The sequence below is a fragment of the Falco rusticolus genome, chromosome 6 (genome assembly GCF_015220075.1).
Source record: "Falco rusticolus isolate bFalRus1 chromosome 6, bFalRus1.pri, whole genome shotgun sequence".
NCBI lineage: Eukaryota > Metazoa > Chordata > Aves > Falconiformes > Falconidae > Falco > Falco rusticolus.
This window is the reverse complement of record NC_051192.1, coordinates 16,634,243-16,655,300: the sequence shown is the minus strand read 5'-3', so window position 1 is coordinate 16,655,300 and position 21,058 is coordinate 16,634,243. Positions and strand designations below refer to the sequence as shown.

Here is a 21,058-nt window from a genome sequence, read left to right as displayed (position 1 = left end):
TTCTGTCAGCTCTTTCAAAAAACTGTCAGCCGGTCGCAGTGGTATGTGTAACATCCTCAGTGAGCGTGGAGGAAGAGTATTACTTTTGGTTTGGGCATTTTTTGGACCATGCCTGAAGACTATCTTTAATCACTATCTTTTCCTGTTTTTACGGTCCTTTGCTGTCTGAGGTGGTGGAATTTGGAGGGGGGGGACAGGGGACTTTTTTGCTAACGGTTGCAAACCCAAACTCAGCTGGACTTCCTGTATTCGCTCTTTGCTCTGCAGGACACACATTGCCTTGCAGATCTGTCCTTCTCCATTTTATGTTCACTCTTACACTCCTGCTGTGATTATCCACACTAGCAGGTTCACAGCCCCGTCACAGTACCTTCCCATACTTGAAACAGAGGTGGTCGATACTTTTAATGTGTTCAGTGAAAAGAAATCCCAGGCTTCCTACACATTCCCAGTCCTGCTAATTTTACTATAGTTGTGAAGTGCCTTCAGAGTTTACCCGACAGAAATCAAGAATGTTGGTCACAGATTTGTGTCTCTGAATCCCAAGTTGCAATCACTTGATACAGCTTTCTTCCCATTTCTTTTTCCCAAATCTACAGTTCAATGCTCCTGAAGTGTTTCAGGACCCCAAGAACTGAGGCTTAAGGGAACCGCAGAGTATCTATTAAGGCTTAGTATTAAACCAGTTTTCCCCTTGAAATGTGTCAAAAAAAGTTTTCCAGATGTCCGCAGCTTATAAACCCAGAAAAATGTAGTTCACTGCTGATTACCAGGGTTCCTTGAAAGACAAAAGGTAATAATTGAAAAATGAACATTAGCAGTACTAACGACCATAAAATCATATGCTTTTTATTTAACATAAAAGGAAACATTAAGATAAAATACACATTTGTCCATGTGCTGAAGAACTACTGTATTTTACATTCATTTATAAAGCAGGTAGTTTTACATGACAAAAATAAGTGAGAGGAAGAGGAACAGAATCCGCAGTAAGACCCAAGCCACAGGGCAGGCTTTTGCTTGTCAAAAGTGCTACCTCCTAAGGGCACACAGCTCTTCAAGTGACAGGTTAGAAAGAGGCTGGTTTTAGCACTCCTCAGATCCCTCTTAATGCTGGTGAGAAGCTAAGGTGGAATCTTATACAGCAAAACGAGTGAAAAACTTGTTGACAAAACAACCTTTGCCAAAATGCATAGCTGCAGCACCACGGACCGCGTTTGTCCCTGATGTGTGAGCTGGCCCGTGCTGTTTGTAAATGCCTAGAAGTTACCGAATGACAACTGCTTTTTTTTTTTTTTGCCTTTTTTTTTTTTTTTTCCATACAAACCTTGCCACGTTTCTTACTTGACTTTGCAGACGGACAGTGGTAGCGGATTGGCTTACAATCGCACGGAAGATTTATGGCCCCCGAAGGGGCTGTAAATCCAGCAAAGTCTGCCGCTTGTGGGTGCAGCCTTGGTACACCTCTAGACACCAGATAAAAAAACCGTTAGTGACACCTCTGTCCCTGAGGTTCAAGGTCATGCCTGTCCCCTGCCAGCTGCAGGTGGGCTAAGAGCATCCGCACAGATGGTACAGTTACAGTTGTGTCCGTTTGGAGCAGTCCCGCAGTAAGCTGCAGTAGCTGCATCGCGTTTATTCCCACGCCTACGCTGTGTGTCGGTTGCCGTTCCTGGTGCTGGCCCTGGGCGGTGAGGACCCTGGAGGCCTCCGAAGGTTCAACTCTTGGCCCGGCTCTTCCAATATAAAATCTATAGTGCAGCATCTGAAAAGTCTTAACTGAAAGGTACAGGAGACCAACTGGTTTTAAGTTTTAAATGGGGAGAGGAAGGAATGGGAGATGCAGCAGTACCAGGGGAATAAGGAATGTTTTTTTTTTTTAAAAAAAAGTGCAGCAGATCAAAACACATTGCTATTGTATACTTTGTCTAACCCATAGATCTTAAATATGAAAGCAAATACAAAAGCTGTCATTCTGTCTCAGGTCTGTGGTAACTTCGCGAGGTGTAACGTCACCAGAAGACTGAGATGAAGCTGGTCTTAACTATGCACACTTCACTAAAATATAGCTGTGTGTACCTACATATACATGCACACACACCTGCACAGCGCCCCCCACCCCCCTACCCCGACTCCTTGTATATATACACACACCCAAAACGGGGCTTTCTTATAGTGCAACTGTTTATAAAGTGAAAGCCCCCCTTCTCACTGCGTCGACAGCAAGTTTTGACAAAGCATTGGGTGCCATGTCTTGGTTTTTTTCCAAGAGATTCCAATAATAATTGAAGCGGTATAAAAACATCAGTTGCCTGCCTTTTGAGGTTTTAGACTTGTACTTTTAAAACTTGTTAGTGCTTCTTTTTTTCCCACATTGTTTCCTTCCCTGTAAGTCTCAGCAACAGAGAAGTGCTGTAAACGTCTCCAATTCACATATGGGATTCCTGCTATTGCTCACTGGAATCTGGAATAGCGTCAACGTAATCTGAGATTAATCTAAGATGATGTGGGCATTATAGAGAAGGGGATGAGACAGACGCACTGTGCCTCCTGTGCTGTGGAGCCATTTCCACCTTCCTCTCAGCAGAGATTTGTATTGTCTCTCTACGCACGCAGAACTGGGGCCGGCAATTGCAGGGGCTCCAGAACTAGACTTTTAGAAACAGGTATTTACAGAAGCAGCAGTATTTGCCATTTGCTTTAACAGACAGTTCCATGAAGCAGTAGCAGGAGGCATGGGAAGTGGATGCACCGTGTGCAGTACACAGCGCCGTGTATCTCAGCCGACTCCTGAAAGCGCTGAGCGCCTGGTTTGTGCCCCTCGTGCTGTCTGAGCTGCTCTGCGGCTGCCCTTTGCCATGTGTGTGTATCGGGTAATTGCTGCTCAAGGGGAGCAGCTCTAGGATCCCATTCCTGGTGAGAATTCACTCTGTTTCTAATAGCTGCAATGATGTACCATCCTCTACTGTGATATTTTCACCAAAATTCCTACAAAGCGGGGAAAAAAAACAACCCACCAAACAACCCAACAAAAAAAAAATCTGCTTTGATAGTGTTTCCTTGAAATCATTGGACTTTTGGTGTATTGTTTGAGCTCCCCGTAAGCACTGTTAGATGCTCACACAAGAAATCAAGCTATTTATTAAAATTTCAGTGGCACAGCAAAACTGAGTAGCTTCTGATTTCGTTTTGGTTGAGTAGCTTCCGTACCAGTATGTCTCTTTGGCTATAAAGGTAGCATTGCTTGTATAAAAGATCCACCTCAACTTCTTGTCTTCTCACCATAGATTATTTTGGGTGGTTATGAGGCAAAATGAACGAGTCTTAATGGAAACACAAACAGGATGCAAGACTGAAAAATGCTCTGTATGCTCTATCTAAAACTGCTAAACTCTTCCAAAATTAATTTGCTCCTGAACTACTTGTTCCTCTGCTACCCTGTAGTTGCTAAGAGCAGCTACTGCAGTGGTGCAGTACTTGCATCCTTCCTCCCTCTTTTCTTTTTTTTTTTTTTAATACATTATTACATGCTCAAATCCAACCAGCTCAAATACTTTTTAATACATTGAAAATGTAAAATAAAGAATATATGAAGTACATACAGTATATATATACATATTTCAAATACTTAAAATTCTTATGTAAAATATGTTTTTTCTATATTTGTGTAAAAATACATTTTAAAATGGTGTCAACTTGATTTTTCTGTACATACCCTCTATTCCAATTTAAGTCCCTTTTAAAAAGGCAAAAGACAGACAAAGGTTTAGTATCTTCTAAATTGTGTTTACAGGCCTGTTGTCAAAACAAGAAAAGCACGTGGTAAACAGTATTGGATTTCTTCTTTTAAGAATTCCCATTTTTATTGCATTAATGGATAAAACTGAATCTTTTCAGTCTTCCTCCTAATAAAACTATTCTTGCCCTTGCTGAGAAACTGCATACTCCCAGTACCCTGTTTATCTAGTTCATAAATCATCCTTTGTCAATTTTTTTTTTTTACAGATACTAAAATATATATTACTCAAAATATATTACTGTAAGCTCTTAAAATTGATCTTCAGTTATATCAAATGTATAGCATTAAAAAAACCCCAACCTAGGTAACAAAGAAAATTCCAGATATCGTCATCCTAATGAATGCTCCAGCTGTTCTCCCTGCGAGATACCAGGGGCAAACAGACCCGGTGCGGGCCAGGAGCTCGCCCCGGTTTGCTCCGCATGCAGCAGGTCGGAGACTGCTCCTCAACGCCGCGCCACGCTGTGCACCAGCAGCCATGTCCTGGGAACGGTCTTCCCCCCCTCCCCGCGCCAGCACCCGATGTGTGATGTCGCCAGAGGTAATTCAAGCGTGCACGTGCCACCCTTCGCCTTCTACCGCCGCTCCAGCCACCCCCCTCTTTCGGATGCGGGATTTTGGTGGTTCAAACCAGCGCCAGCCCGGCCGGCCCCGCCTGGGAGCCGCACACCCTCCACCGCTCCTGCCAGAGACCAGCACAGCCACCGAGGCAAAGCCAGGCGCGGGGGCTTCCGCACAGCCCAGCCCAAGCAAAACTCCCAAGTCAAACGAAAGTTTCCCCGTGCGGCGCTTCCAATGAGGAACGGTGCTGGCCTTTCAGTGGGAAAAACCGCTAGGCTGCGTCTTTTTTCCGAGCCACAGTGCCTCGATGACACAAGCACAGAGTGCCACCAGAGCAGCGGCCCTGCCTCCAGCCTTCGCATGGGCCACGAGCTCCCACCGCCTCTCATGCTGCCGCCGCTGCTGCACAGCACTGAAGACTGGCAACCCCCCGCCTCGAGACGTGGGAGGATGCCTGGGCAGCGCCGGTGCTCACCCTTCCACCACCACCCCTGCCCCCCCCAGCCTCCCCCGCGGGGAGAAGCCCAAGTTCCACTCCCAATCCACCCCTGCGTGCACAGCGGGAGGAACCGGCCCGGGATGGTCTGTGCTGCCTCTGCAGCAGCCACTGCCACCCACCACAAGGACCAACCTGAGGACACCTCCTGGCTGTCAGTGACCTCACCAGGAACTTGCTGCCCTGTCCGCTATTTCTTACCACCAGATAAAAAGATACAACTCCACTGACCAGCATCACTGTCCGGCATCTTGGTCTTTCCTTTCAAGAAGGGGCACTTAAAATTTCATGCAAAATTCCTTCCCTGTGCCACCAATCTATCTCAAAACCTGAACTCCTTTACTGGGCTGCGTTAACTCCTCTGTTGCAACAACTTGTACACGCGGTTTTTTGCATTAGAAAGTTAAACCATTAATTGGTCTGTATTTCTAGTTCTCACACCGCAGGACATGGATGTGGCCAGAAAAGGAAAATTTAAATTTGAGTGTCTTGCCTTACTCAAGTTGCTTTTCTGCCACAAACATAGCTTGACGTTAGGCTTTGAAAACATTTTGTCTCAGATTTTTTTTTATGACAGAATTTACTGTGGTGCTATTAAATTAATACCTGGGGGAACCGAAGTCTAATGCTTTAAACTATGTCACGACGTCGCTTTTATTTTATAAAGCCACTGTGAAGGCAGGTTTATTATCTTGCTGGAAGGAACAGCAGGAAGGCCAGATGATGGGAAGAGTGGAGACTGACCCCACATAAGGAACACTCCTATATAGGCTGCAGGATTTCCCCCTTGTAAAATACATTATTCAATAACCAGCACTGTAAAACATGCAAAACTTTCAAGGTTTTCCGTCAACCTGTACTTACAGTGACTATTACACCGAGCCCCATTATTTCTAATGATTTCCTAACTACTTAATGCCCTCTTGCAAGCTTGTGGAGACCGTTCCATCAAGTTGCACCTGGTAGCTCATAGCGTATGTTCAAATCAAAGACATGCAGTTAAAAGAATTTATTTTCTTAAAAAGAAATAGAATAAAAGTAGCCCAAGAAAAGTGCTGATCTGTTAAACTGTAACTAAGGCACTGAACAGGTTGTAAACTTCCAGGTCATCACACAAGATACCTGCACTGTCCAATACAAGCCTGAAGCCACCGAGATCTTCTCTGGTCACTGTATGTCCCGACTCGGGGTGGCAAAGGCCAAGCAGGCACATTTCCCGCAGGATTGCTCGGGAAACGGCAGCTTCTTGTGCTTCCAGAGGAGACTCCCTAGAGGTGTCTGTGGCACTGAGACCCGGACCCACGTGCTACAGGGGACACTCGTAAGATCTGAAGGGAGGAACAAGCTCGAACCGCAGCCAGGGCCAGCAGCTGTTTAGAGAACACTGTGAGGAGCAATGGAAGAGCCCTTCCACACAGCACCCGTCACAGGTTGAAAAGCCCCTGAGCGCCAGGAGCAAGCCAGCACATCACAGCCTGCTGCTCCCTCATCTTCCCCTTCCCCCTCTTAAGCTGCCTTGTTGGCCTAGAAAAATTACACTGATAAAAGGTGTGGACAGAATTGATCCAATTATGCCAGCAAAACCTCTTTGCGCTTATTTGAGGCAGGAATGACTTTTTCAGTTTAATTTGTGACTAGCAACAATCTTTAAATTGGATTATGCCGGGGGATCTGTCTTAGACAGGAATGAATGCGCCTGACTGAGGACTGCAACTGCTGTGCTGTGGTAACTTCTTTCATGTCTAGACAAGGCCCGAGTTACTAAGGAGCAGACAGACCCTGCTCTCAGTACCGGCCTCCCCAGGGCACGCAGCTAGAAACCATTTCACATTGCATCGCAAGATTGAAGAAAATGGCAGAAATTCCTCTTACTGAAGAGCAAGAGCTGGCAGCAGGCAGTGACTGCTGTCTGCTCCAGCGCCGGTGTACGAGTCAACGCAGGAAATGAGATTATCCCCGTCACAGTGTCGGGGGTTGCAACAGAAGAAGCCAGCCCTATGCCTGCTGCTCTGCCCCTCGGCGTGCGCGTGCATGCAGGCAGCAGTGGGAACACGCACAGACCGGTGGGGTGTTTCATGGGCTACAACCACCGCCAACGCAGGGGCAGTACGCACACGAGAGTAATTTTTGTGTAATTTGGGGGGGTGTGTGTGATTCTAGTTTTAGATTTAAAAAGTGGACTGTATTTCGGGTACTTAAATCCTCTTCACCACTGGATGTCTGCACAGAGATGCGGAATTAGAAAGCAGGGGTCACTGCTCCCCAGTGAATTTAAGATGAGCAAAAACCAGTGACCAAAACGCACTGCAGTTCTTGCTAACTCACAGCCGCTACTCCTGATTTGGAGGATGCCATGCTCTGCTGCACAGGGAAGGAAACATGTCTGCTACGACCCGATTAACTCTGCAACCCTCTTTTCTGTATGGTCACCAAGTAAATCACCACCTGCTCCGTGGAAAATCACACTGCTTCACCCGCAGTTATTTCTGATCTTTCCCAACAGCATGCCAGGTTCCTGGGCGAGGGAGAAGGGAAAGGGGAAAGCATCAGCAGAACCAAATGGAGAGACAAAAGAAAGGCTGAGGACCCCAGCTTGCAAAACAGCTGTCCCACCTATTTTGCTAATATTGCTTCATCTTAAAAAGGCCTTTGGATTAAAAGTGAATTAGTGCTTTTCCATCAAAAAGATACATAGATCTGCTACCCGACCAAGATGCAGTATGGCCCCCACCCGCCCCGAACAGCGACAACATGGGACTGGACATGATTAGTGAACCTGATGCTCTGTGTTTCGGAAGGGAAGTAACATACAGACCCTCAGCGTGATGCAGACATGTTGCGATACATCAAACTGCAGATGGGCGTGTGCTTCATTAGCCAGCCTGTCATCAGTTCTTGTTGAGAACAGAGTACCATTTTGCAACCGCTTTCATTTCAATTAATCAAAGGGAATGAAATTGGGAACACTGGAAGCGAGGGTGAGCATCACTAGCTGTGTCCCACAGTCAGTACGAGGAGTGCGGTGCAGCCCCTGCCCCCCCCCCAGCCTTCCCCAGCCCCAACGCAACCCTGGACCTCAACTGAGCAAAAGCCAAGCTGGGTCAAGCCTGATTTGGTATTTTAAAAACACAAAGAGACACCCACAGTGGGCTAACGGTGAGGCCCAACAAGACACTTGTTTTTTCTGTCCCTATACTTAGCTAAATATAAAATCTTCTATAGAAATTAGAGACGTTTGACTATCGAGGAGGTTTGAATGAGCACAGTAAGCTTCCCAGAAAACAGCAGGACCGAGGGTGACGCCGAGTGCACTTCACTTGCATCGCGTGCCGTTAACAGCTGATGGTTCTTGCCTGGGATGGTGCCTTCCAGCTCACTCAAAATGCCTAAGAAAGCAGATTTCTGCCGAGTCCTGACAGTCCAGAAATGAAATGCAGTTCAGCACATATTTGTGATCTCTGCTTTAAATGGTTCCTGGGACAATCACAGTTACTGAGTTGCTTTAGTGATTTAAATTCTTGAATCCTATTGTTAGTACAGTTGCTTTTTTCAGTATTTACCAGTAGCAAATCAAGACACTACCTTCCTTAAAACAAGGTTACTGCAACTGACTCCTTGAAGAGGAGAGGATATGCGAATCAGAAACACCAGCCAATATTGCACAACCCAGTATGCCTTCTGGGAACAGCCAGGTCGCTGTGAAAGGCAATTACTTGAAAGGCTGGCACAAAGTTAACGCCTTCCAATTCTGAAAAATTTGAACTAAAATTTAGAGCAACAAAGTGAGCCCATTCAGGGCTTCCTGCTTCAGCGCTCTGTGATCAGTCAGTACAAACGTTTAGCTTCTCAATTACCCAGTTCTTCTCGCTGTCGAGAGAAGACCAGCAACAGGCTAAGATTTTGCCAGGGGTTCGTTCCCCCATCTAGAGCAGAGCTCAGCAAACATGCTGGATAGCAGGCTGGGGTTAATGAAACTGCAGTACAAGTCAAACACTATCTCCTAAAAGACTGAAAAAATATTTTTAAACAAAATAATGTGACATATTTACATAATTCCTTAAGTGCAAACTCTTGTCACAATTCACGTAGTTGAGCTCAATTTAGACTCACTGTACAAGAAGGTGCTCTTTCTTTAATGAAAGAAGAACTCTACTCTGTATTCCTGATTCAGTAACGTGTCTCTTGTGCAAGGCAGTAAGTTTCCTGTTTCTTCCCAACGTACTTTCGAAAGCAAAACCAAAACCAAGCCATCCTCTTCCCCACTTCCCGTCCCGGTTACCGCACAACGAGGCAGGAGACACAGAGCTTAGAGGGGCCAATGCAATCGTCATGGCAGAAGGCACCGCAGCCCTTGCACATGATCATGGCTTTCAACCTGCAGTAACATTTGGAAGGGGAATCCTCCATGCCGTTGTCTTCAGCGAAGGCTTGAACGGGGATGGTCTGACTGTGGTTGCCAGAGTTCACAGCTTGGCTGGTGGGAATGGTGGTTACAGTCACAGAGAAGGACATGACGTTCCCCATGCTGCTGGACAACTGCTTGCATTCAGACAGCCCAGTCATAAGAGACCCTTGGTTCACATCCGGGGAAGTGGAGACATTTATTGTGCCGCTGTAACTGGGCCCGATGAGCTGTGCTGCAGCATTGCCAGATAGTTTGGGAGGGTGCGAAGGAGAAAGCAGCGGAGGCTGCTGCTGCGCAGAGTCTGAGGACGGTACAGCAGTGCTGAAAAGCTCCGGATTGCTGTGCATTTTCCCCCTCATGGCATGTGCCATTTGCTCTTGAGCGGCTTGGATAACATCTCGTGCTAGCACAGCTCCATCAAGTGCCTGAACGTTCTCCTTGTCGACTGCTGCTTGCTGAAACATGGCTGCTTCTGCCTTTACACCCCCTTTAGCAAGGGTGCTGTAATCCGAAGAATTTATGTTACGGGATACCTGTTCTTTCTCACACTGACCAGAAGCCTGTGACGCCTGGGGCTCCTCTTTAACGCTGATATGTTCACGTTCATCACCAGTACTCTCATCTGCATCTCCTTCATCACTGCTGCTGCCGTGGCCAGCTGTCTCCTCACATTCCCCAAATTCTGCTTTTGGAGCCTCAGCAGGACTGTTCAGACACAAGCGGTTTTCAGGGTTCAAGGAGAAGCCTCTCCTAAAACTCTCTGAACCGCGACCATAGGTGGAAATGTTGAGCAGGTAATGACCAGACATAGCAGGCTTGGACGTCCTTCTGCCCACGAAACCCAGCATAAATCTCTGGCTGGCAGAGCTGTTTTCTACCTGGAAACCCGAGTGAGCAAGGTTCAGTTGTGAAGGCTGAAGGACTGGTAACAAATTCTGCCTCTGGACCCTCTTGATAAGAGTCTGAAGGATCTGCTCTTGGGTTGTTTTGCTGAGCGCCTCGTGGCACTGGTGCTGGTCAAGACTGTGGTCCTTTCCCGAGGGCACCGGAAAGGTCCTTGGAACGTGAGGCAGAGGCCGGTTCTGGCAAAAGATCTTCCCAAGCTGTTGTGTGGGTAAACTCGATTGTCTCTCACCACCCTCTGCTCCAGCGCTGTTCCCCGCTACACTTGTAGCGCTGGATGCTGCTGCTGCCCCTTTTTCTTCGTGAGGAGCTAATGTGACCGTTTTCATCTCTGCTTTGGTGAGAGGCTTCGGCAGGATTTGCTCTAGAGGCACGTTCTTGCCTTGAAGAAGTTGGGTGACCAAAGGGTTGTTAGCAGGAATACTGGAGCTTGGTTTTGGGATGGCCCCGCTTGAGCTTGAACTTGTGTGAGTTTTAAGGCTGGATGCTACTGACGAAGCGTGAGAGGGTGAGGCTGATGTCGGAGATGTGACCACACCTCCAGCCTGGGCTTCCGAGCTCGTGGATGTTAGCGAAGACATCAGAGGGGACGGAGATTTGCTTTTACACACATCTAACCTGGTCCCTCCTAAGGCCGCAGGTGCTACCTTACTTACGTTTGTGTTGGTATCTGCCACGGACGCAGTGACGCAGAGGCTTCCGTCCCTGACAGCTGGTGTCCCGCCGGCCTGGCTGGGACCCGCCGGAGCAGAAGGTGCTTTCTCTTGTGTGTCACTGCCGCCAGCATATGGGGAGCCTGAAACCTGATTTACAGTCATACAGGGGGAGCTCTGTTTTATTCTGCTGATTTTCTCTAGTGCTGATACCGCTGAGGAGGAGGAGCTGCTGCCGGTATGGCTGGCTGGAGCTCTGGGCTGTGGTGTGGGAGTTTGCTGTAGTTGTGCTCTAGAAGGATTGTGAGGTGATGCCTGGTCCGTGGCCTGGGTCTCCATTTGGGTACGGGTCCCTGGACAATGGGGAAGAAACCTTCTCGAACTTCCCCCGCTTCCAGTTCCTGCCAGTTCCAGTGCATTTCCTCGAATTCCAGTTTCGTTGGTTCCGCTTGCGGCTGCGTTACTCTTCTCTCCTCCACCGGCTGGTGGGCCCCCACCACCGCCAGGCCCAGGCCCTGGGACAGCCCCCCCTGTCGAGGCGGCGGCAGCAGCAGCGGTGGCGGCAGCAGCGGCCGCTGCCCTCTGAGCCTTGGCTTGCTGGGCTTTTGCCTTGATGTCTGCCAAGGTTCTGGCCCCTGTTCTTCCCGGACTGGTGAGCGAGATTGGGAAGCGTGCCCTGGGAGAGACCTGGCCCGCAGGAAATGGCATTGGGGAGATTCTGGAAACAGGGATCTGAAACAGAGGAGGAGAAAAGCACAAATGAGATACCGGGAACATTTAACCCACGTATTTAAGAATGTGAGAGTGCACAGTTTAGTCTTGGAGAAACAGTTGTCGCCCTTTGGAGCAATCCCTTCTCTCCCTCCCTCAAGATAAAGACATGCATCCGACGCACCTGTTTTAAATCTATTACAACCTTAGTAACTCAGACTGGAAGCTCATCCCTTGCAGTTGCAGACTGGTACATCAGACACCGTTACTCAAAAACCTGTCAAGCTCCCTCAGAAAGAAACGTAAGGTTGTTCCAGAACTCATCACCTATCGTGCCTTATTCTAAGTTTCATACTTGATTTATATTTAATTTATATCCTTATAAAGCTTTGCATCGACATCCTGCTTGGTTTTGCATTGCTATTCTACCCTGTGTACCCACACTTGACTCCTCAGTGTCTCTAGCAAAGCAACAACAATCCTGCTACTGTGTATCTGTAGATGAAAATCAAACTACTTTAGTCCTTTCTTCTAAAATATGTTCTCCACTCCCCTCATTATTCCAGTTTACTTTCTCAAAGTTTGTTCTTTCTACTGTAAGTGATGAGAAAGTGCACTCATGTTAGTTCTTTGCTGTCTCCATCACAAAGATTTGAGGGAACGTATTTTAAGGTTACATTTGTTTTCATGTATCTGCAATACCTCACTGACTCCCACTCATCTGATTAATAGGTTCTCCACTTCTTTCTTACCCGAGGAATGACATGTCTTCTACCTTACAGGGGAAACTACTTGCAATCACCCTTCAATTCACTGTTATTAAATTAAATCCCACTTTTATTACACTGGAAGGTCAACCATTCTTCCTGTATGATATTTCAAATCTCTTTTATTGACAGTTTTCCCCCAATACTGTGTCACTAACAAATTTTTTTTATTAACGCTTTCTTACCTTCATGCTATACTTATTAACATGGTTAGAATAATGAACCATTTTTAAATTTTTGTGTTTGAATGCTTCCTAGTAAAAAAGAATCGTAATGGGAGACTAGAATTCTTAGGACACACAGAAATACAGTAATTAAGCAGTCTTCCATTTACAACTTCTGCCTAAGGCCCCAGGCCATGGAGCTGAACTTCATTCAGAGCAAATTCTGGTAGAAGCAGCACAGGCCCTATTCTAAAGAAACCAAACTTGTTTACTCCTACAGTCACACATGACTGTAAAAAAATTCTCTGTGCTGGATCATCCATTTACTGTCTGCTACCGAGGGTAACGCCACAGAAGAAAGAATTGGTGTTATCAGTACATGTGCAACGCTGGAATTGTTTTCTGACAGAGTATTGGATATCTGGATCCAGAGCGTTTGTCACTTACCAAGGGGGTATTTCCTGGAAGTTTAGCAGTAGGTGCACCACCCTGTCACCTGGATCTCAAAGGCAAGAGGACTGCGTTGTCCAGACCAAAGTCTGGAACATTTCTTTCCTGCTTTTCCTCTCCATCTGCCCTACCTAGTGGTGGCTGATTGCCTGTTCCCTTTCCTATGTAAGTCTCAGCAGCTAAAAGGCTTTTGGAACAGAGATGTTCCCTGCAACGGTCTCTCCTTGCTACCTGCTCTGCCCCCACACTGCATTCAGCTGGTACAAATTATAACTGCATTATTTCTAGATGGTCTGTTTTTAAACACAGGTAAATAATTTCATTTCTGGACTTGATACGACAGAGGAAGCTGCTGAGAGCATTCTTTCTGGACCAGTTGCTGTACCGCTAGGGATACTCACACATCTGCAAAGTTCTGTGTGCTCCTGGGCCACAGCTTGCCTTGTTATTATGGTCTTGCAGTTCCTCTGCAGCTCTCCCTGGTTTCCAACGAGAACCACAGTTTTCCCTGTTACACTCTGTCTCCAGCTTTTGCACAATTCTTTGAGGTTCTGCCCCAAGAGATCTTTCAACAGATGCATGTGCATGAAAGATACGTAACTGAGGTTACACTGATTAAACCAGCCAGTAGATTCCCTTTAGCAAACAGCTGAGCTTTTACATTTTTGGATCAAATATTTCCGTCCTATAATAAGCAGGTAACATAATTGACGTACATAATTAGAACAGAACTGACAAAGCATTTCTGTGAGAGCCACCAGCTGAACTGACCCACGTAAGGCTGCTCTGTGGGTCTGCCTTTGTTTCTCCTTACCTTGAGTGGCGGTACCCGTGGCACCGGTGTCCCCGTTGCAGGAAAGGACTGCGGCTGGCTTTGAAATGCCTGGTGGTGCTGACAGTTCTCCATGATGCGTGGCTTTTTCTCAGGAGTGGTTAGAGCTTCTTCGTGACACTCTGACTTCCTCTTATGGGCTTCAACACCGATTTCCATTTCTTCATTTACAGGGGACTTCTTTTCTGGTGTGTCTGAAGTCATCGCTGGACTCTTCAGGCTTGCTAGTACTTCACCTGCTTCGGGGCTCTTTGGTTTACTTGGGGCCAAAGCTGAGGTACTGACAGTCTCCTTCCCCAGCACTTCCTTTGACGCAGCGTGCTTTCTCTCTTCACCTGGCTTTTGACTAGCAGCAGTTGGTGGTTTCTCTTGAACGGGTTCTCCTTGGACTCTCTCTTTCGTAGGGAGGGAACAGTCACTAGGTTTCACTGCACAACCATCTGGGGAAAGAGAGGCCTCTGCGGGTTTGGCTGGTTTTGGCTGCATGTCCTCTCTTCTTTCCTCTCCTCCTTTTCTCATCGCTGGTGCTTCCTGGGCTGCTTGTGCTTTAGACTCTAACGGAGAAGTAATCTCCTCTTTGAGCGGTGCCAGAGAGGCTGGCGTGCATTTTGGCTGTTCAGCTGCTGGATTTTCAGTCTCTGTCTCAGCAGGGCTGGTGTTTGCTGTCAGCCTCTTGGACTCTTCAGGACTTAGTCCAGAACTATCAATAAAAACAGAATTTTTGTTTTGCAAAACATTCTTGCAAAAAGCATACTATCCTTACAAAAAACGAGACGATTCTCTACGCACCATACCCTAAATAAATACATCTCGCACCTAATTCTATGCTCTGATCTTTGAAAACCTTCCGTACTGTTAGTACTTCCACATGAAACAAAACTTAACAGCGAAGTTTAAAACCAACTAAATGAAGTACACGGAACATGTTAGATCTGCTCCACTACCCAGGTATCAATTTTCCAGGCTGCAGATCAAATGAATTTGGCCAACAGTAAATATTCCTTTTGTTAGCCACCACAGACTTATCTCTGCTGCATGCGAACAACCCCACACAGCCTGCATCTGGCTTCAGTTCATATGGTGACATTTGCAGAAAGGGACACGGAGAAGCGTCCCACAATTTTTCCAAAGGAATGTGGCTAGTGCCAAAACCACTGACGTGCCCTTAGTTTAGAACCAGTGTTGGTGCTGGGAGTATTTCCCTGTATTATTCATGAACCTTTATTTGTGAAAGAAATGCACAAGCTGGGAATCTAATTCTCAGAGTGATGTCTGATTTCAGAATAACTTCATTCATCCCTCATTAATGAAGTATCAAATTTGGATTTTTTTCCCCAACCATCAACCCATAAAGTCTGATGAAGCCAGCCTGATGAATCTATGGGATTGATTTCTACCTGACGAGTTCTTAGGAGCTAAAGAGAACTGAAGTCCCGCTATTATGCACACCTCCCTGCTATCCTGCTTCGCTGTCCCCCTAGAGCTTCAAGAATACGGCCATCGCCTTTTATCTCCCAGCGCAGAGCTCCATGCCTGTTTACACTCCAGTTTTCAACACCAAGAGAACTGGGTGAGTTAGACAAGTAAAGCTCTTTGCCAATGCCACTAGATCACGCACATTCTCAGCCTGGTGTATTCCTTTACCTAGTACTGCAACCTGCCATACGGACGTGCACATGCAACAGCCTCCTACTCACCCACGAAACCCCAAACTATCAGACCATGGGATGACAGAAGTAGGGCTTCCAATAATCCAAATGCTCTCGAGGGTTAAAACATCATAGGTGAACGGGGGGAAAACTGGCTGATGGTTCAAGGACAAGCATAAAAGCTGTCACAACGCAGGATAAGAAATTCCTTTTTAGTTATTTGTGTGCGTCTGTGGGTTTTCACGTTTCTTACTATAGTTACTCGCACAGAAACCTGAATCCTCTGCGTAGCCCCCAAGGATGGGAAAATCTTCAAGCAAAAAGAAACACTTTAATAAAAAACTGGCAGACATGGGAGTTTAATCAAATACATGTCTGACTGAAGACCTAGGGAAATACAGAAGATCTTACATAGCAGGTGACTTACTGCAAAGTAGAGCATGTTCAACCACCACATACCCAGGGGTCTCCAGAAACCTGACACTAAAAGAACCAGCTGTAAGAGGGGAGTGTCTCAAAGTATCATAGCAAGGAGTGGGGAAAAACTAAGAAGTAAAATCCAAAGGACACCCTCACCTAAGGAACACAGCACTATGTTGGTTAAAGCATTAAAAATCTTGACAGCAAATGCATCACTTCTGACCTAGACTGCTCAGGCATTTCCTCAGCTCTGTGGCAGCTAGATGAAGCTGGAGACCTTTTTCAGGTGTCAGGACTAATGAAAGCCAGTGTTTGTTACTGGACAGCATGCTACAAATGCAGCAACAGGTGCATCTGGACAGGCGATGCAAGCATAAAAAGAGACAGTTGAGCATCTTACCTCTGACCATAGTAGCTCTCAAAAAAATGTTCCTTCCACAGCTCAACCTTCTTCTCCTTTTCTATTTCTTGCCGTATTCTTAGCTGCATTTCTGGTGTAAACTCACCTGCAAAATGCAACAGAAGATAACTTCAAAAAAATGCTATGGATAAAAGGAATCAGGATAAGCACAGGAGCCTTTGCGCCTGCAGGTAAGAGCGCTATCTCAGAAGTCCCCCCCGCAGCTTGTGACACTGTAGTACTGTGGTACTTCATCATTTCTCCTGAGTTGCCAAGTGTTTCTCTGCTGCCTGCTCCTTGCACTGGACGGGCAACAGCTTCATGCCCTTCCCTGTCAGCATCCACTCTGGCTGCCAATAGATGCTTTACGCAAAATAACACTAAATGAATACAAATCTATACACAAGTGTATGCACGTACTATGCAACTGCCATTTTCTCAAGAATCGGAAAATACTGCCTGTGCGGACAGCAAAGCAGTATGGCACCTTGAAACGACAGTCATGAGTGGCTCTGGCGAAACATGCATGCAAGAACATCAAAGACTTCTTGTCCAGCACAAATGACAGTAAATATTTCTGGCAACGGATGCTATTCTGTCACAGGCAGGTGGGAAACAAAAAGCCCCTCGCACACATCTGAAGTGCACATTTCACACATACACGTACTGCACTTTGTAAGAAATATTCCCTAATGTCACGTCTGAACCCTCCCCAAGGCAGCTTTGAGCCATTAAGGTTTGTAAGACCATATGTTAATATTTAAGAGTTCATCATTAGATAACAAGAAACTCCGCTTTTTTGACACAACTGTAGTGCTTTGATGATAGACATGTGACCTTGAGCCTCAAGACTTGATTCGTTCTCAAGGTTTATCCAGTTCGCACACTATTTTGTTTGTACTCTTAAGCACTGGAAGAAAGAGTTACGAGAATCGGATCTTTTCCAACACTGCAGTTATGAAAGGGGAGGGAATCCTTGAAGGGGTCAGTGGAAACTGGGTACTTCTGTCACCGCTCAGTTTGTTTCTCGGCAATTTTCTCCCATGAAATAAGGGGCTCATACGAAATTCTTGCTGAGTTTGTCTCCGTGCACTTATCAAAATACGTCCAAAGGAAACTAAGAGTGTGTCCCTCTTTAGTACATTGTTAGTTGTCAGCACTCAATCAGGACAGTCATCTTTTCATTGCAGCAAGTACAGAGAGCCCAAAACAAAATCTCTGGTACCTCAAGTTCCTTTTCTGTTTTTGTATAAACTTGGTCAGGTAAATCATGGAATGGGTTGGGTGGGAAGGGACCTTAAAGAACATCTAGTTCCCACACCCCATCACGGGCAGGGACCCCTCCCCCCAGCCCGGGCTGCCCCCAGCCCAGGCTGCCCCCAGTATTGTGGAACATGATGTCAAGTGCCTTGCCTGAAGTCAAGGTAAATGGCATCCAAGTCTCTTCCCTTGTCCACAAATCCAGTAATTTGATTGCAGATATCATTTAGGCTGGTGACTTACCGTGATTTGCCCACAGTAAGTCCATTTATCTGTGGTAACTCCAGTCATGATTATCACAGAATGGTTTGGGTGGGAGGGCACCTTATGACCTAAAAGACCATCCAGTTCCCACCCCCTCGCCACAGGCAGGGCCCCCTCCCCCCAGCCCAGGCTGCCCCCAGCCCCATCCAGCCTGGCCTTGAGCCCTGCCAGGGATGGGGCACCCACAGCTGCTCTGGGCAGCCTGGGCCAGCGCCTCGCCGCCCTCACAGGGAAGAATTTCTGCCTCATCTCCATCTCCCCTCTCTCAGGTAAAGCCATTCCCCCGTGTGCCATCGCCACCTGCCCTTGCCCAAAGCCCCTCCCCAGCTTTCTTGCCGGCCCCTTTAGGCACTGGCAGGTGCTCTAAGGTCTCCCCGCAGCCTTCTCCTCCCCAGGCTGAGCCACCCCAGCTCTCCCAGCCTGTCCCCACAGCAGGGCTGCTCCAGCCCTCTAAGCACCCTCTGAGCAAATAAATATAGAAAGTCCACTGCACAGAAAACAGTAGAATGCCTGCCTTTAGACTAATTTACCAACAGGGTACAAAATTCATTCATTTGAAATAGTTTCAGCTGTAGCGGTGAATTCCTGGATTTTCACTGCTGTGGTTATGCCACCTTTGTCTTCCAGTTGGGAGATTTCAACTAAAATCATACATCTCATCAGCCCAGTTGTTCGCAGCAGTGACAACCTATGTGGTAGCTTGCAGTCAGGCAACAGTAACTTTACTTACAAATGTCTACCTGAAGGTTGGTGGGGACCTCAGGAGGTCTCCAGCCAAACCTCCTGCTCAGATCAGGGGCAGCTCAGCCTCCACCAGGTTGCTCAGGGCTCTGGCCAGTCCTGGAAATCCCCAAGGATGGAGATGACGCAACCTCTCTGGGCTCCTGCTCTCTGGTGGGGAGAAATTTTTTTCCTTATGTCCTGGCTGAGTCTTGCCTGTGTTCTCTCATCCTCCTGCCATGCACCACGGTGACAGGCCTGGCTCCATCTTCCTGACAGCCTCCCTGTAGGTATAAGGGGGCTGCGATCAGGTCACCCCTCCCCAGCCTGTATCACTACCAGGGGCTCTTCCTTCCCAGGAGCAGGATCCTGCCCATCTCCAGCCTGTCTTGTCTGGCTGGACAGCAGCCCTGCCCTCCAGTGTGCTGACTGGACCCCAATTTGGTGTCCTTCACAAACTCCACCAGGGACACCAGTAAAAACAGCAAATAGGACCGGTGCCTGGATAGATCCTGTCCGTTCCCACTTGTCACCAGCCTCCAAGAGGGAACCATGGCTCCAAGCCTGACTGTCTAACCAGCTTTTCACCCATCTGGTTGTCCATCCAGCTAGACCCTTGCGTGCCAGCTTGGATACAAGAGCACTGCAGGAGAGAGTTATCAAAAGCGTTGCTTAGGCTGAGGTCAGCGATGCCCACCGTTCTCCCTTTGTTCACAAATTAAGTCATTTTTCATACAGCCAAGCTATTCAGGGTATTGGCAAGACCATCCTCTTCCCAGTTCACCACCACCTTCACACGCCCAGAGGTGTGCTCCAAGAGGGCTCACTCCATGACTTTCCCAATGACACTGAGGCTGCCCAGGCCTGCATACATTAACAGAATTGTTATGAATTCTCAGTACCCTGAGGAGTAGCTGAACAAAGCCTACGGGACTGCTCTGCCCACAGTGGCATCAGGGCTTAATACTCAAGTGGAGATACAGTGCTCAGTGGGAACATCAGTGGAGATCTCCAGGCTTCACCCTGCTTGTTGCAAGCTTCACCACCTTAGTAGGTTCTACAGCAGCTTTACTCTGGTGAGAAAGTCTTTGCATAAACGTAGCTGCACCCTCTAGATGTCTCATGAATGGACAAACGGGTCTGCTAAGAAGCATGAAAACACTAAATGATGGCGGCTAGAACTGGGGGTGGTTTTAACAATTAAACTGATTAGACAGCTGAGTTCTATGCCTTCCTGTTTACTGGCACAAATACACCCAGAACCCACAAATAAAAAGGGTCGTTGATATAGAATTGGATTCCTGTTCTGTGGAAAAGCCTCTTATGAGTCAATCACCTGGGTGTGAGTATATGATACCCGCTTCTTCAAGTGAGTCACGATTGGTGCTACGGTCTTTGTAAAAACTCTGGTAACAGGCTGCGCAGTTTAGTTCTGTAGAGGAAATGGTCCTGGCCCGCAATGAGTGAGCGCGCTTCTAATGACATAATTTGATCAAACCACGGAATTAAACACCTCCAAGTTCAAGATGCAAATGATTGTTGAAGGCACAGGAGTCCTATAGGTCAGTCAATGGCCAACTTAGGTTATATAAAAAACTATGGCTCAAAGGACTGACCATACCACTGTGTCATCAGCGAAGCTGTCTAGCTAAAGTGCATTACTCTGGGAATAGATTTACCTTCTCTACTGCAGTGGGCTGTACTTAGCTATCACAACCTGAAAATAACAACACAACTCTACTGTCATTTTAGCAAGATTTTAAACACATTTTTCCTTCGTCATCTCTTCCAGTGGCTTGCTCATTTTTCCACATGTGAAGTTCAAAAGAAAACTCCTTACTGCAGTCCCCTCTATGACCTTGAGATTACATAGTTCTAGGCTTGCACTTGCTCTCCTGTATTGACTACAGCTGTCTTCACCTAGTAAGTCACTTCAGTGCTGCAACTTCTCCATCAAATATTTTTCACACGTTCCCCCAAAACATTTACTAGCGGAAAGCTTTCTAGCATTCCGTTTCACTGTGTGGGGAGGTTTACCTTCTGACAACCTCTCCTTCCAGCCTTGGGCAGCTGAAGTGAAGAACTCGTTGTTGAGCGCAGAGCCACTCAGCTTCATCAAACCATCCGCCCCAACCTGGAACACATGACAAAGCAGCCAGTATTAACTGGTTGGAAAGGCAAGTGTCACATGGGAGCTGAAAACAGAGCAAGAGTCCCAACATTGCCACAAATCTCTCTGGAATTTGCCTTTAACTCAGAAGACAATCAACAGCCTTCTTAGGGCTGCGCTTAGCCAAGGCTGGGATCCAGGAGGCTGTGGTAAACTTTCCTCCTCCTTGCCTCAGCCCAAGCCTCCACAGTCCTGCCGCCGCACAAACATACACGAGCAGCAGATGGTACAGGTGGCAAGGAGGCTTGAGGAAAGAGAACAGCACAGCCTCTGAAAAGCTTCTTCAGATGCCCTGTCCCCTGCAAGATGAATGCACAATGTCACCTGAACTACCACCCAAAGTGCCAGCTCTGCTGTCTTCTGCTGAACGTAAAATAGTGCATGAAGGAAAAGCAAGGATGTAAAAGTTACCGCATAAAACTTACTTCAGAACA

General features: G+C 47.1%; 1 protein-coding gene across 2 annotated transcripts in view; it reads right to left on the bottom strand.

Moving 5' to 3' along the window:
- Positions 1-828: 828 nt before the first annotated feature.
- Positions 829-21,058, bottom strand: part of ASXL2 (ASXL transcriptional regulator 2) — a 62,203-nt gene continuing 41,973 nt past the window's right edge. For both annotated transcript variants that reach the window (XM_037390799.1, XM_037390800.1), the window contains exons 6-9: positions 20,492-20,588; positions 16,211-16,316; positions 13,724-14,441; positions 829-11,549 (exon numbers count right to left, since the gene is read on the bottom strand). In XM_037390799.1, coding sequence (XP_037246696.1) covers positions 9,132-11,549; positions 13,724-14,441; positions 16,211-16,316; positions 20,492-20,588 — 3,339 coding nt within the window. In that variant the 3' untranslated portion in view covers positions 829-9,131. The remainder of the gene's footprint in view (positions 11,550-13,723; positions 14,442-16,210; positions 16,317-20,491; positions 20,589-21,058) is intronic.